Consider the following 14,146-nt stretch of genomic DNA (forward strand, 5'->3'; position numbering starts at 1 on the left):
TAATTTCGAAAATATGTTGGCTCTCACCTTGTTTCACTAAGAGGGTTCAGAAATAAATTTATGAACTAGGCGAAAGAAGTTTAACATCTATTATATATATATAAAAAAATATTTTTAATTGTGTATAGAAATAGTAGTATAATTTTCCGACGAAGGATGAAAGGTGGCTCCGCCCCTGAATGGTTATATTGATTCCCATTACTTATAGTCTTACTAGATATTAGAGCCCGTGCCAAAACGGTCTCAATGTGCTACTTTTCAGATATTATATGTTATTTTTTATTTAAATTTATATGACACTGATTAATATTTGTGAAAGTCAATTAGATTTGTTATATACAGTTTTAGATATTTTAAGTTGTTAATTATATTATGATTTATATGACTTTCAACGTAATCTTCAAGTAATATCTCTTTATCCTAATTAATATGACATCGATAACTATTGTAATCTATAATACTTTTTCGATGTTATAATTTACTATTTTAAGCTATTTGCTATTGTAATTTATAATACTATTCTTGTTTAAACTTCCGTGGTATTAATAGCGAATTTAGACTTTCAAAGTAATTTAAGTTTTTAATTATTGTAATTTAAATTTATACGACTTTCAACGTAATTTTTAAGTAATATCCCTTTATCCTAATTAATATGACATCGCTAAATATTATAATCTATAGTACTTTTTCGCCGTTGTAATTTACTATTTTAAATTATTTGCTATTGCAATTTATAGTACTCTTCTTGTTTAAATTTTTATGGTATTGACGGTGAATTTGGATTTTAAAGTAATTTAAGTTTTAAATTATTATAATTTATAATAGTTTTTAATTATTTCTATTTAAACGACACTGATATAATTTCGAGATTGAACCAAATATCACGATTGAAATAGCGAAATCAGAATGTCTTGAATAACTCATAATAACTAATTAAAAGTGATATAACAAAATTGTTATAAAAAATACTTGTGAAATTTTTTCAAGTGACCTCACATAAGATTTCAAATTAATTTAAACATCAAGAATTAATTTATCATTTTATGTTTATTTCACCTTTTATAAAATAAATATTATCAATTTTTAAATACTTAGATGACTCATAATAGTTAATTATAGGTGATACAGGAAAATTACAATTGAAACAACTGAAACAACCATATCATAAATGTCTATTTTACTTTATAAATGTTTATCTTATTTTTTATTAAATATTATTATTTTTTTAATAAGTAAATGTCATATAATAATTACTTAAGGACCATATAGTAAAATCACGGAGCAAGCAGACAGCTGAAAGCAGGCATGTCGAACGCCAGCTGCCTGCCACTGGCGCTTATATATAGTAGTAATATCCACAAATACCCCACACCAAAAAAAAAAAATACTAATAATGGCACTACGATAAGAAGGTGTCTCCCAATCTTAAAGGCAAATTCTACAGAGTTGCAATCCGGCCGTCTATGTTGTATGGCGCGGAGTGTTTGCCTATTAAGAATTCTCACGTCCAGAAGTTGAAGGTGGCAGAAATAAGGATGTTGCGTTGGATGTGTGGCATCACGAGGGCTGACAGAGTTAGGAATGAGACTATTCGGGATAGGGTAGGAGTGGCGTTGGTGGAGGATAAGATTCGGGAAGGAAGGCTGAGATGGTTTGGGCATTTGATGAGAAGGGGCACGAATGCTCTAGTTCGTAGGTGTGAGAGGTTGGCCTTGGATGGTTTCAAGCAGGGTAGAGGTAGACCGAAGAAATACTGGAGAGAAGTGATTAGACATGACATAAAGCAATTACGGCTCACTGAAGACATGACCCTCGATATGAAGGTTTGGAGGAAGAGTATTAGGGTAGGGCTAAAGGGTGTGGTTAAGTCATAGGTGGGAGTTAGGTGAGTCTCCTGTCGCTTGGTTGGTAGTGCTAGGGTTGGAGGGAGGGTGGTGCCTTTTGTTAGTTAATGTACTTTTTGCGGTTGTGGCACCGTTGTTATTTTATCATGTTGTATGCTTGTGATGTTTGATAAGGTCTTGGTCCTTTTTCTTGAGCCGGGGGTTTATCGGAAATAGACTCTCTACTTCTTCGGATGTAGTGGTATGGACTGCGTAAATTCTACCCTTCCCAGACCCCCACTCCCACTATGTGGACATATACTGAGTTTGTTGTTATTGTAATAGTGGCACTACAAATTCAAAATCAAAATATTGATTCAACATAATCTTGATTTCCAAGCCACGAATCAAGATTATTTAAATTCCAGTCAAATATTTAAAAAAGTGTTATTTAATTTTCCTTCTGTTGATTTTCTAGGCACAAATTGAAATTGAACAGTTGTACTTTGATGTGTACATTTTAAATTTTAAGTGTTTCACTTGCTAGTTGGAATAACTTAGAACAGGAGCGCTAACATGGGTTTTGGTGTAGTAGATGGAGCTGCTTTATCCTTAACCAGAGATCGAGGGTTCGACCCTGAGTATGGAGAAAACTCTGTTAGGAGCGCTGCCACCTTAATGAGCCCTGCAACGCGCAATCCGGATTAGTCGGGATTCCAATTTAGGCACCAAACATCGGATGAAAAATTAAAAAAAATAAAATAGAACAGGAGCTTAACCATGAGAAGTGAGAGAGACATATTGGGAGTATGATTTGCTTGAAATTTGAAAGAAGAAAAGTTTGTATGTAAGAGCCCACAAATCATACTAGAGAGGTAAATAACATTAGACAAGCTTCGTGTGACGAGCTCGATTAAAAATTCATGGAGGAATTTCAAACACGAGAAACCAGTCTCCCCCCCCCCCCCCCCCCCACACCTCAAACCCCCCAACTCCATTTGACAGATCATCCGCTCAACCAATTCGTATACAATTTAGTTGTTTTTTTATTATTATTATTATTTGTATTATTTAGGGGGTGGGGTGGAGGGCTATGAATAGATGGAAAGACTCCATGTGAATGCAACTCTAATATCAAAATGACACAATTTGTATTCATTTACTCAGCCATATCCTTTAAAACAACAAAGTATAGTTTGATTTTCAAACATCAAAGAATGCTAACTTGGACTTAAATCACCTAAAACTTTGGAAGTATATATATAAGCTGGCAAAAAAAAATTGCTAAAAAATTGATTCAACATATTTAGAAAAAGTTCAATATATATATATACACCGTTCGGCCATCTAGTTTATCAATACGGCCAGAACATACTCGACATATACACAAGTGTGTATATTATATGTATAGTGTATATATATACTAAGTATAAAGTAAACACAATCAATGAATTTTATATATATTTTATAAATTAGATGACCGTATGATTCAAACCCGTAATTAGCCCGGATATCTATTCACTTTTTTCTTCAAAAATATATATATCAAACTACTCCCAAATTGTTTAATCATTTCACCAAACCACATTATCACAATTCGTTACAATTACATAACCACACCAAATATAAAAAAACTATCAATCATCAATTTATTCAATAACCAGTTTTTAATAAGCAACATATTTGTTAAACTGAATAAATTCAACATAAAATATAAATATCACATCGGATTGAATGAGATAAGTAGAGAGGTTGTTTTCGATAGACTCCCGGCTCAAGACAAAGGACGGTAAATAAAGTCGTAATAAAATATGAAACAACATAGAATAACAGAAATAAGACACTCACAAAGTAATACCGTACACTAACAAACCGAAGACCCCCCCCCCCCCCCCCCCCCCCCCCCCAAAAAAAAAAAAAAAATAACTCTCCTAACTAGCAGCTCCAACCTATGGACACAGCCCTAAGACTACTAACTCGGCTACACCAGAGCTCTCCCAACTACTGGCTACGACTCACCCACAGGCACCAGCCTTTTAACCTAATTTGCGTCCTCCATACCTTTCTATCTAGGGTCATGTCCTTAGTAAACTGTAACTGCTCCATGTCACGTTTAATCACCTCCCTCCAGTATTTCTTCGGCTGACCTCTACCCCCACCTGAAATCATTCAAAGCTAGTCTCTCACACTTACGAACTGAGGCATTTGGGCCCCACTCATCGCATGTCCAAAGTATCTCAACCTCATTTTCCACATCTTGTCCTCTGCCAAAACCACTCCCACCATCTGCCTGTGCAATTTTGGCCTTAACAAATGAATAAAATTGTAATTTGTGGCAGGTTGGATTAATTATTAGGGGAATACTATAAATTAAAAAATACCACATAGGAAATGCCAAATGTGTTTTATAAATAGGACAAGAGTTTGTTTGGACAGTGGGTCTATTGTAGTAACATGATATGCTTTCAAGGATATGATTGAATAATTAAATGGCCAGCTACGATGTAATTTAATGAAATTTCTGAGTACCCCTCTCTTACTATTCCACGTGGGATCCTCTATTATTACCTACTATAGAATATAGATTTATTTTTATTATAATATACCAACGTCATTCAGAATGTTTTCTATTCTTGTGACTTGAACCTGAAACCCTCGGACATAGAAGGTAAAAAGATCGATTAGAATACCACTTATTAGGTTTGGCATCGAGTTGAGACCGAGTCGTGTACGGTCAACTTATTATAGCATTGAATTGAGATCGTGAGTTAAAACCAAGCTCAATCGAGCTCGCTTTCTAGTCAAGTCCGATCGGTCAATTCTTTTGTTTTCAATTTGATGTTCGATATTCATAATCGAGTTCAATCAAAAAATTTTATTTTTAACCTGATATTTGGTACTCTATTAGACAAAGACAAGGCCAGGATTTCAACTCATCAGGGGTTCAATATTTGAAGAAAATATGGCTGAAGGAGGTTCAAACACCTACTATAGATACATAAAAAATAATTTTAATCATATATAAATGATATATTTTTCCATCAAAAAAGGTTCGGATGAACCCCTTGCTAAAAAGGTTGGCTCCGCCCCCGCTATTAGGATCCCTACTAATTCAAATTTGTACCACATATTAAGGCCCGTTCAGGAAGCGTCCCTACTAAAATTCTTGTTCATGCCAAGTGTTCAAATTCGAGACCTTCACTAAAAAATAAAATAACCATATTCATCCTACCACAATCCTTCGCCGTAAATCGTGAATAATATACAGTCTATTTTCACACTTACATTATTTATATTTTCCTACTTTTACCTCTCAAATCTCAATTAACCTTTTCACTTTGGCTTGATTAGACTAATGTAACTTTGGATCCATCTAGAATATTATTACTCACAGTATTTTTCTTCTTCTAGTGATATATTGACCCCATTTGCAATAAATTCAAACAGTAATTAGGACTAAGTCATATTTTTCTTATTTCTATTAGCCTTTTCTAATCATTTGATATCAGAAAATTTACTATCTTGTTTACTTTGAAATCGTGAGAAGGTAAAATCCTTTCTATCAAGAAGTTCTCGATTTCTAGACTATCGAATAAGCCACGTACTCACATGCATCAATAAGAATTCACTCGACTTATGAAATTACAAAATCTAGCTCTAAGTTACTATGTTACAAGAAATTGAAAACTTCTGAATTAATGAAACCAGTAAATTTCAAGATCGAATATTTAAAAAAAAAATGAAGTCACAAATTGCTTCTATTTTTCTTCTCATAAATAAAAACCATAAGATAAAAATAATGAAATTGTTCCTTTCATTTTCAGATAGCTACATCCAATTTTGTCTTCTTTTTTTTTTTTTTTTCTAATATTATGGAACACAATTATGGAACTAGGCTTCTCTTTTAGCAGACATTAGGCCATAAATTCATTGAAAAATTTTCCTCCCATCCAATTATTTTCAACTATAGTTATAACTTCTATAAAACACAATATAAAATATAGAAAAAAAAGTCAGAAATATACTTAAATATTGACGAAATTTGATGTAATATGCCTCAATTTTACGGAGGTCTTATGAATGCTCTCGATTATTTATTAATTATAGTATTTTTTATGGCATATATTTATTCAGCTGGACCACTTCAAACCCTCACGCGTTTAATGTACATGTATTCACGCAGTAGCTAGCTATCTTTTTTTGTACCAACATTTTCAAGCATTGTAGCCACCAAAATTATTACTCTTTGCAGCAAATTCTTATTATTCTTCTAAGATTACAACAAGAATAATTAATCTTCCTTAGATTTAACTCTAAGTTATCTATAGACTATAATAGGATTTCGATTAATCATTCTAGTAATTTTTGTTTTTTCAGCCAAGACATTCTTATAATTTGTACTCTTTCAATGCAAAATGGTCCCACAAGATTTTAATTATTTTGCTGCAAAAATGCCAAAGTTTCTTTTAGAATTTTTACTTTTACTAGTTAATTAGATTCTCGAAACCAAACATGAATCGTGGTGGGATGATTGAGATCACTTTATTCTTAATCAAAAAAATTGGATCCCGGACGCCATTGACCGGGTGCACATAGGATCTATAGGAAATAACAGCATCCTCCTAATTGTCCTGGAGGTCATCGACTGTGTCGCATAGGATCTATAAGGAATAATAGCATCCTCATAATCGTCCCGACTTGACGAAGCCAAAGAGCACTTCATCTTTTTCCATTCGTTCCATTGTGGAAAGAATCATGTTGAAAGCGCGCATCATCATCAGAAATGAACTCTACAATATGTGAATTCGTATTTAGTCGAACCTCATTATAAATATCGAGTGAAAAAACAAATAAAAAAAGTAGATCCTTGGAGATGAAGTGTGTTTTAAATCATTTCATATTTTCTCTTTTGCTCACATTTTCAAAAAGTTAAAGTAATTCTTTGGAAATTAACCCCTATAATAAGGTGGAGGAATCTTTCATTATTCATTCTCTTAGCCTTTCGGTGCCAATTAGCCAATTAATTCAATCACGTGAATTACTTCTTTTTCAATTACAATTACTGATGTTCAGATCAATTTATACACATCTTAATTATTTCATCGCATTTTATTCAGATATAACACTATAATAATGACTATGAATGGAGTTACCAAATTTGCTACGATACATTTCAACTTCACGAGGGTCCTATTACCTCTCTGAACTAAATTATAGCATATTTTTGTCAACCTTTTTGGCTGACGTGGCACCTTTAACGCGATCCTTATTTTTATATAATCAAAGTGTCACGTCAGCATAAAAGGGTGGCAAAAATATGTTTAAATTGAGTTCAGGGGTAATAAGATTTCTGTAAATTTGAAGTGTATCGTAGCAATTTTGATCATAATTCGGAGGGTACTGGATGCTTATTATTTTTTTGTTTGATAATTTAGCATATATTGTCAATCTCAATGTTACTCCTAAGTGAAACAAGCCATTGTCTAGGCAACACCACTTTGTTACACCAATAATAGAATCTTGAAAATGCTCTTTTATATCCTTAGCATACTATTTTTTTTCGTTTTCTCATTCGATGTTTGATATTCGTATTGAAGTCCAACTAATTCAGATTCGCGCCGGGTCGAGTCTCATTTGAGGTTAGCGCGCTTCCTACCAAGGATTTTTCATACCAGGACTCGAACTCGAGATCACCCTTAACATACTATACTATATGTAAAATCTTGAAATATATACATATATATATATATATGTATATATATATACCATTCCCTTCAACACCCCACCACCGCCCCACCCCACCCCTTCTTCTTCTTCTTTTCTTTTTGCAATCTCTTTTTGACTCCCAAAAATCTTACAAAAACAACACCTCAAACAATACTAATCATATCTTTTTCACCTTTTTTTAGCCATCTTTTTTTTTTTGCTTATAAATTAAACATCTCCCTCTTTCTACAACTCTTGACATCAACACAAGAAACCAAAAAAAAAATAAAAAATCAAGAATCATTTAAAAACTAGCCACTCAATGGCAGTTGATGTGTGTTGTGAGATTGCAAGTTTAGTAGTTAGTCCAAGAATCTCATTCTCTCATGATGATGGTATCCCAATTGAATGTTGCCTTCTTGAATCATCATCCACCATTGATTTTGACTTTGATTTCTGTGTCAATGATAATCAACCATTGATTTCCTCAGCTGATGAACTTTTCTCAAATGGCAAAATCCTACCTGTTGAAGTCAAGAAAATTGCAGAAACTAACCACTCTTTGCAAAAACAGCCAAATCCTTTGCGAAAAGAGCCATTCCTTGAAAATGATATCAACAAGAAGAAGAGTTTAAAAGAGTTCTTGTCCACTGATCTTGATGAAGATGATTCTGAAGATGAAGATCATGCAAGAGAGAAATCACGTCAAGTTAAACCATTCTGGCAATTCAGAAGAAGTAGCAGTTTAAACAATCATTACCAAAATAGCCAAAACAATGGTTCTTTTTTACATTTTCTAACCAGAAGTAACTCAACTGGTTCAACTCCAATAACCAAAAATCCAAAAATATATCACAAGCAAAGTTCACAAAGAGAAAAAATTAAAGTTCTTAGAAAAAGTTCATCATTATCATCATCATCTACATCTTCTTCCTCATCATCTTCATCTTTTTCGACCTTTAATCACAGCCATTCATTACATTCTTCATCAAAGAAGAGTCAATCACAGCCATTGAAAAAGAGTTATAGTAGATCTTATGGCAACGGAGTTCATGTTAGTCCTGTTTTGAACATTCCACATGGTTATATTTCTAAAGGTACTGTTTGTTTATTTGGTTTAGGTTCATTTTTCTGTAATGGTAAATCCAAAAAGAAGAAATAATTTTCTTTTTTGGGTTTATGAATTACAAAGTTTATATAGTTTATAGAATAGATTTCTTGTTTATTTATCGGATTTAAACTTATATACACTGTAATTTGATATGTTGTTTACAATCGGTAGAGTTACTCAGTAATTATCCTTTTTTTTTGTGGTCTCCTGTCCGGTGTTCGGAGTCCGTATTGGAGCCCCGATCAATTCGGATCGCGCGTTGCAGGGCCCATTAAAGTGGCAACGCTTCTTAACAAAGTTTTTTTTATATTCAGAGTCAAACCCTCGACATCTGATTAAGGATGGAGCAGTCCCATCCAGTGCACCAGAACGCATGTTGGTTACTCGTAATTATCCATTGAGTTGAAGTAGAGGGAGTCATTCTTTGTCAAAAAAATTACATTATGTAAATAAGTCAAAATTTTGTACGTATAGGAGTATATATATATTATATGTCTAATTCAGTCGTTATTTTCGTATGTATTTTTTTTTGATATATTTGAATTCCCTTATTGAAAACTTTGATTTCACCATTATTGAACTGAATTTGACACTATTGTTTTGAGATAGAGAAGTAGTAAAAGAAGGAAAACTATCGAGGATCGTAGAGAAGTAGTAAAAGAAGGAAAACTATCGAGGATCGTGATGAGATGGATAGGATTTCTCATAATTTTTTATTCGAACGATGAGAGTGGACAAAAAAAATCTCCATAAGAAGTGCTTTTGTCTTTTGTACGTGTTATATTTCACGAATTCGAATTAATTTTCACAATACATAAACATACCCTTTAACTTGACTTTATTAGATCACATCTATGACCTCCAACTTTTGATGTGCCAAGTAAGCACCTAAACTTGTATAAAGTCGAATAAGTAAACACACATCCTATGTGGCGTCGTATGTTGCCAATTCTTGTCCTACATGACGTTCTACGAGTATTATGCCACATAAAACGTGTGTGTCTACTTGTTCAACTTTATACAAGTTTAAGAGTCTGCTTGTGCACATTCAAAATTGAAGGTAATAAATATAATTTGAAGCCAAGTTAAAGAGCTTGTTTATATTTCATGCCTTAAATTTTAATACAATATAAATATTGAAAAACAAGCAGAAAATTAAAAAAGTTCAAAGGAAAATGTGAAAAATAACTATGGTGTAAGAGTGAAAACTCAAAAAAGATTGGATTAATATCAACCTAGGATTCTTTTAGGTAAATATTACTTATTATTCAAATAATATATATATATAGGTCAAATCTAAAGGGAACAAAAGAACAAGAGCCTCCATTCTTTATGGCTTTCATGCTTCTTTTTTTTTTTTTCTATTTATTCTTTTTTACTTGGAATATTTATTGTTTGAGAGATAAGTCTTGTGCTTTTTTTGAATTTTGAAGGTCACTTTTTCATTTGTTGTCTACAAAATAAATAACTTTAAATCTTATCATTTGAATTTTATCTTCAATTGGTAGTCCATTTTGTGCTGTCTAATGACATCTAGACAAGAAATAGATCTCAATATATAATAAAGGTGTTGCAGAATATTAATCAATGATTGAAGCACTTTATTTGAAGTAAATATAATAGTATTGATTTGATTGCAAAATGTGATTAATTTTTAATTATTTGACCATCTTTTAGTTGTTCTATTGTAGCCATATTTTAGATCTAAAAAACCATTGGTTGAATGTGAAATCCATCTAGTCTATCCATTGATTTGGTCTTGTCCCATCTTGAATGACCTAACTTTTTATCTTGGATGGTTCGTGGTGAGATGGATAAAATCTTTTTTTCTATAATTAAAAAATTTGGATTTAAAATCTGTGAATATAAAAAAAATTATGATACAGAAGAGCACTTTCCATTATTGATTTAAGTGGTGCGAATTTAGATTAATCAAGGGTTCAAAATTGATACTGAGCATCAGGTCGAACCCCTCCTAAAAATCAAACCTTCCTAGTAATATTTTTTAGCAACAAATGTAAATTATGTATGTTGATAACTTATCCTAAATCTAACTAGAAGTCTAGAACTATTACCTCTTGTAAATCAACTACCAATAAAATAGTGATATGAACTGCACACACTTTATCAGCATTTAGTATATTACCATAATTTAGCACACACAAACGCATTACTAGAATGATGGGGTGTCATTTCATTCTCGTAGCAGGAATGAGTACACTACAAGATCGGACAAGTTGTTATCTCCCTTCACAATGATGACATCTATCTTTTAAGATAAGTTATTTTTTTAGTCAATTCCTCTTATTCAACAACGATATAGGCTGCAATGGCACCTCACGAACTTCTTACTTGGACAGTGATATAATAGGCGTTTGTGAGTGTTTTGATGCATGTGTTTTATTCATATTTCTGCCCAGTTAAGAGAAAAATGGTCCAAAAGGCAACTATTTTGTTTCTCTCTTGGATATACTCGGTTCGAGTAGATATATGTTATGACGTGAAATTCAAGAGAGTCGGATATTCTTAATGATCTCTTTAACAGGCTTACCTCATATTTTTCTTAACCCAATTAATCAGCCTAGAGGAACGATAATGATGAAGATGTAAGCATTTTCCTGTTCATCAACTCGAACCTCATTCTTCTGCAATTGATGTCTCGAATTAGCCTCACTCTCTATCCCATCAACTTTGCCAACATTTTCTGCTTATTGTCATCCTGTTCAGTTAACCTCGGAGGATTCTTGTCACACGACACATGATTATTCACACAAAAACAAACATATCTTCTTCACATGCATAGCTTTATCATCTTCAAGAAGATAAGTTACACTAATGTGTGGCATAATAAAACAACAAGTATAAATAACATAAATACCAACCTTTTAAAAGTAATTAAATTCTCTCCCACTTTTTTAATTGCTTTATTCTCTCTCCCTATTAATATACATAACATAGCCGACATATACATAACATCTGTGTATATGTAGAATTTTTATAATATGTTTTGGGAGTTGTGATTTTTTGTAATAGTGATACATAAGTTGTGTATTTGTGTAATTTTTAGATAAAATAACAGAGGACCAAACTTGTACTGGACTTGTATAATACTAATGTCCAACTTACATGGATACTTTGGGCTTAACATCATGACTTGAGCCCATATGGAAAAAGATGTGGGCTCTATGGTGCGTTCGGTAGGAAGGAAAATGTTTTTCATACAATTATTTTTTAAAAAAATAAGTAAATTTTTTCTTTTATTATTCGATACGTAATCAAAACATGTTATTCAAAAACCATAAGTATATATCGAAATAAATATAATGGGTGATGAGGGCAGGAATAGTGGTGCGGGGTGGTGGGGATGGAGACTACCGAGGTGAGGGGGAAGATATGATGAGTTGGAGAACAGAGAAAACATAATAAATGTAGAATGTGATATGTCACTCGTGAAACTTTGCTTTTTTTTTTTCTATTTTCACAATTAATTTTTTTTCCTGAACTTATTTTTCAAAGAGAAAATAGTTTTCTCATTGAAGAAGAATCGTGCCTCAATCAACTTATTTCATATACTAGATGTGGAAGGCCTGCGCCCAATATATTTTATTTTTTAATTTCAATTTATGTGACACAAATAGAATTTAGATAATCAATTATATTTTAATATGCTTTAGTTATTTTAAGTTGTTAACTGTCATAATTTATAATATTTTCATTTTAATTTTTAAATAATACATATTACTCTCCTTATTCAAACTTTTGTGACTTTGATAATCAGTTATATTTTAAAAATAATTTAAAAAAATTTATTATTGAGATTTATAATACCTCTTCTCTATTCCTATTTAAGTGACACGAATATAATTTTGAAAGTCAACCAAATATTTTATATATGTAAAAAATTTTAAATTGTTAATTATTGTGATATTATAGTACTTTTTTTAAAAAAAATATATAACAGATTAAATTTTTTTAAAGATATTTTAAGCTATTAACTATTGTAATTATAGTACTTTTTATGTACTTTTCAAATAATACATGTTACTCTCTTTTGTTCAAACTTTTGTGGCATTGTAAATTATACTTTTAGTTATTACAATTTAAGTGACACTGATATAATTTCGAGAGTCAACTAAATATTTTAGATCTTTTAAACTTTTTAAATTGTTAATTATTGTGATTTATAGTATTTTTTTTAATATATAACAAATTACTTTTTTTTTAGATATTTTAAGTTGTCAAATATTGTAGCTTATAATACTTTTTATGTATTTTTCAAATAATATGCTACTCTCCTTTTCCAAACTTTTGTGACATTGTTGCATTTTAAAAATAATTTAAGTTTTTAATTACTGTGATTGATAATACGCTTTCTTCTATTTCAATTTAAATGTTACTGATATAGTCTCAAGAGTCAGCCAAATATTTCATACCTTTTAAATTTTTTAAGTTATTAATTATTATGATTTATAAACAAAAAAATTCATATTTTTTTGAAATATATACCAGATAAATAAAATAAGACAACCAAATTAAAATTGATGAAAAAAAATAAAAGCAAGGGAAAGGACTAATAAAGTTGTGTCAAAGCAGACAGATTGAGCTTTAAATTTTTAAAGTTATTAATTATTATGATTTATGGTAATTTTTTGAAATATATAACAGAGTTATTTTTTTGTTTTTTTAGATATTTTAAGTTGTTAACTATTGTAATTTATAATATTTTTTTATGTAATTTTCAAATAATATATGTTACTCTCTTTGTACAAAATTTTGTGTCATTGATAGTTAATCATATTTTTAAAATAATCTAAATTTTTAATTATTATAATTTATAATACTTTTTCTTCTATTTCTATCTAAATGACACAATGTTTAGATGATCATAATAATTAATTAGGAGGTGATATTGTAAAATTATGATTGAAGCAGCGAATTAGACATGTCTTAAATAACTTATAATAACTAATTAAAAGTGATGTAACAAAATTATTATAGAAAATATTTGTGGAAAAAGATTAAGTGGATCACATGTATGCCGTCAAGTTAATTTAATATTAAATATTATTAATTTTTTAATACTTAAATGACTTTATAATAATTTTTTAATATTTAAATGTCTTATAATAATTAATCAGGGGTAATATAATAAAATCACAGTTGAAACAGTTAAAGCAGACATATCATAAATATCTATTTTATTTTTTTATTAAATATTATTAATTTTTTAATAAATAAATAATATATAATATTTAATTAAGGATGATATACTAAAATCACAGAGCAAGTAGCTGAACGGTCGGCAAGCAGCACGACCCTAAGCTGCTCTCATTCACTCTAATATTATAGAGTAATTTGTGGAAAAAGATTAAGAAAATCACATATGACGTCAAGTTAATTTAATATTAAATATTATTAATTTTTTAATACTTAAATAACTTTATAATAATTAAGCAGGGTAATATAATAAAGTTACAGTTGAAGCACTTAAAACAGACATATAATA

General features: G+C 30.7%; 1 protein-coding gene across 1 annotated transcript; it reads left to right on the forward strand.

The window, feature by feature from the left end:
• Positions 1–7,595: 7,595 nt before the first annotated feature.
• LOC107846863 (SWI5-dependent HO expression protein 3) lies at positions 7,596–9,150 on the forward strand. Its single transcript, XM_016691133.2, has 2 exons — positions 7,596–8,626; positions 8,955–9,150. The coding sequence occupies exons 1-2, from the start codon at positions 7,852–7,854 to the stop codon at positions 9,044–9,046; spliced, it is 867 nt and encodes a 288-aa protein (XP_016546619.2). The 5' UTR covers positions 7,596–7,851; the 3' UTR covers positions 9,047–9,150.
• The last annotated feature ends 4,996 nt before the right edge of the window (positions 9,151–14,146 follow it).

This window comes from Capsicum annuum, chromosome 11 (assembly GCF_002878395.1).
Source record: "Capsicum annuum cultivar UCD-10X-F1 chromosome 11, UCD10Xv1.1, whole genome shotgun sequence".
NCBI lineage: Eukaryota > Viridiplantae > Streptophyta > Magnoliopsida > Solanales > Solanaceae > Capsicum > Capsicum annuum.

Bases quoted from the DNA above. Each gene is read 5' to 3' on its own strand.
- LOC107846863 (XM_016691133.2), top strand. From the start codon at position 7,852: ATGGCAGTTGATGTGTGTTGTGAGATTGCAAGTTTAGTAGTTAGTCCA. The intron at 8,627-8,954 runs GTACTGTTTGTT...TTTTATATTCAG, and splicing joins ACATGGTTATATTTCTAAAG to AGTCAAACCCTCGACATCTG.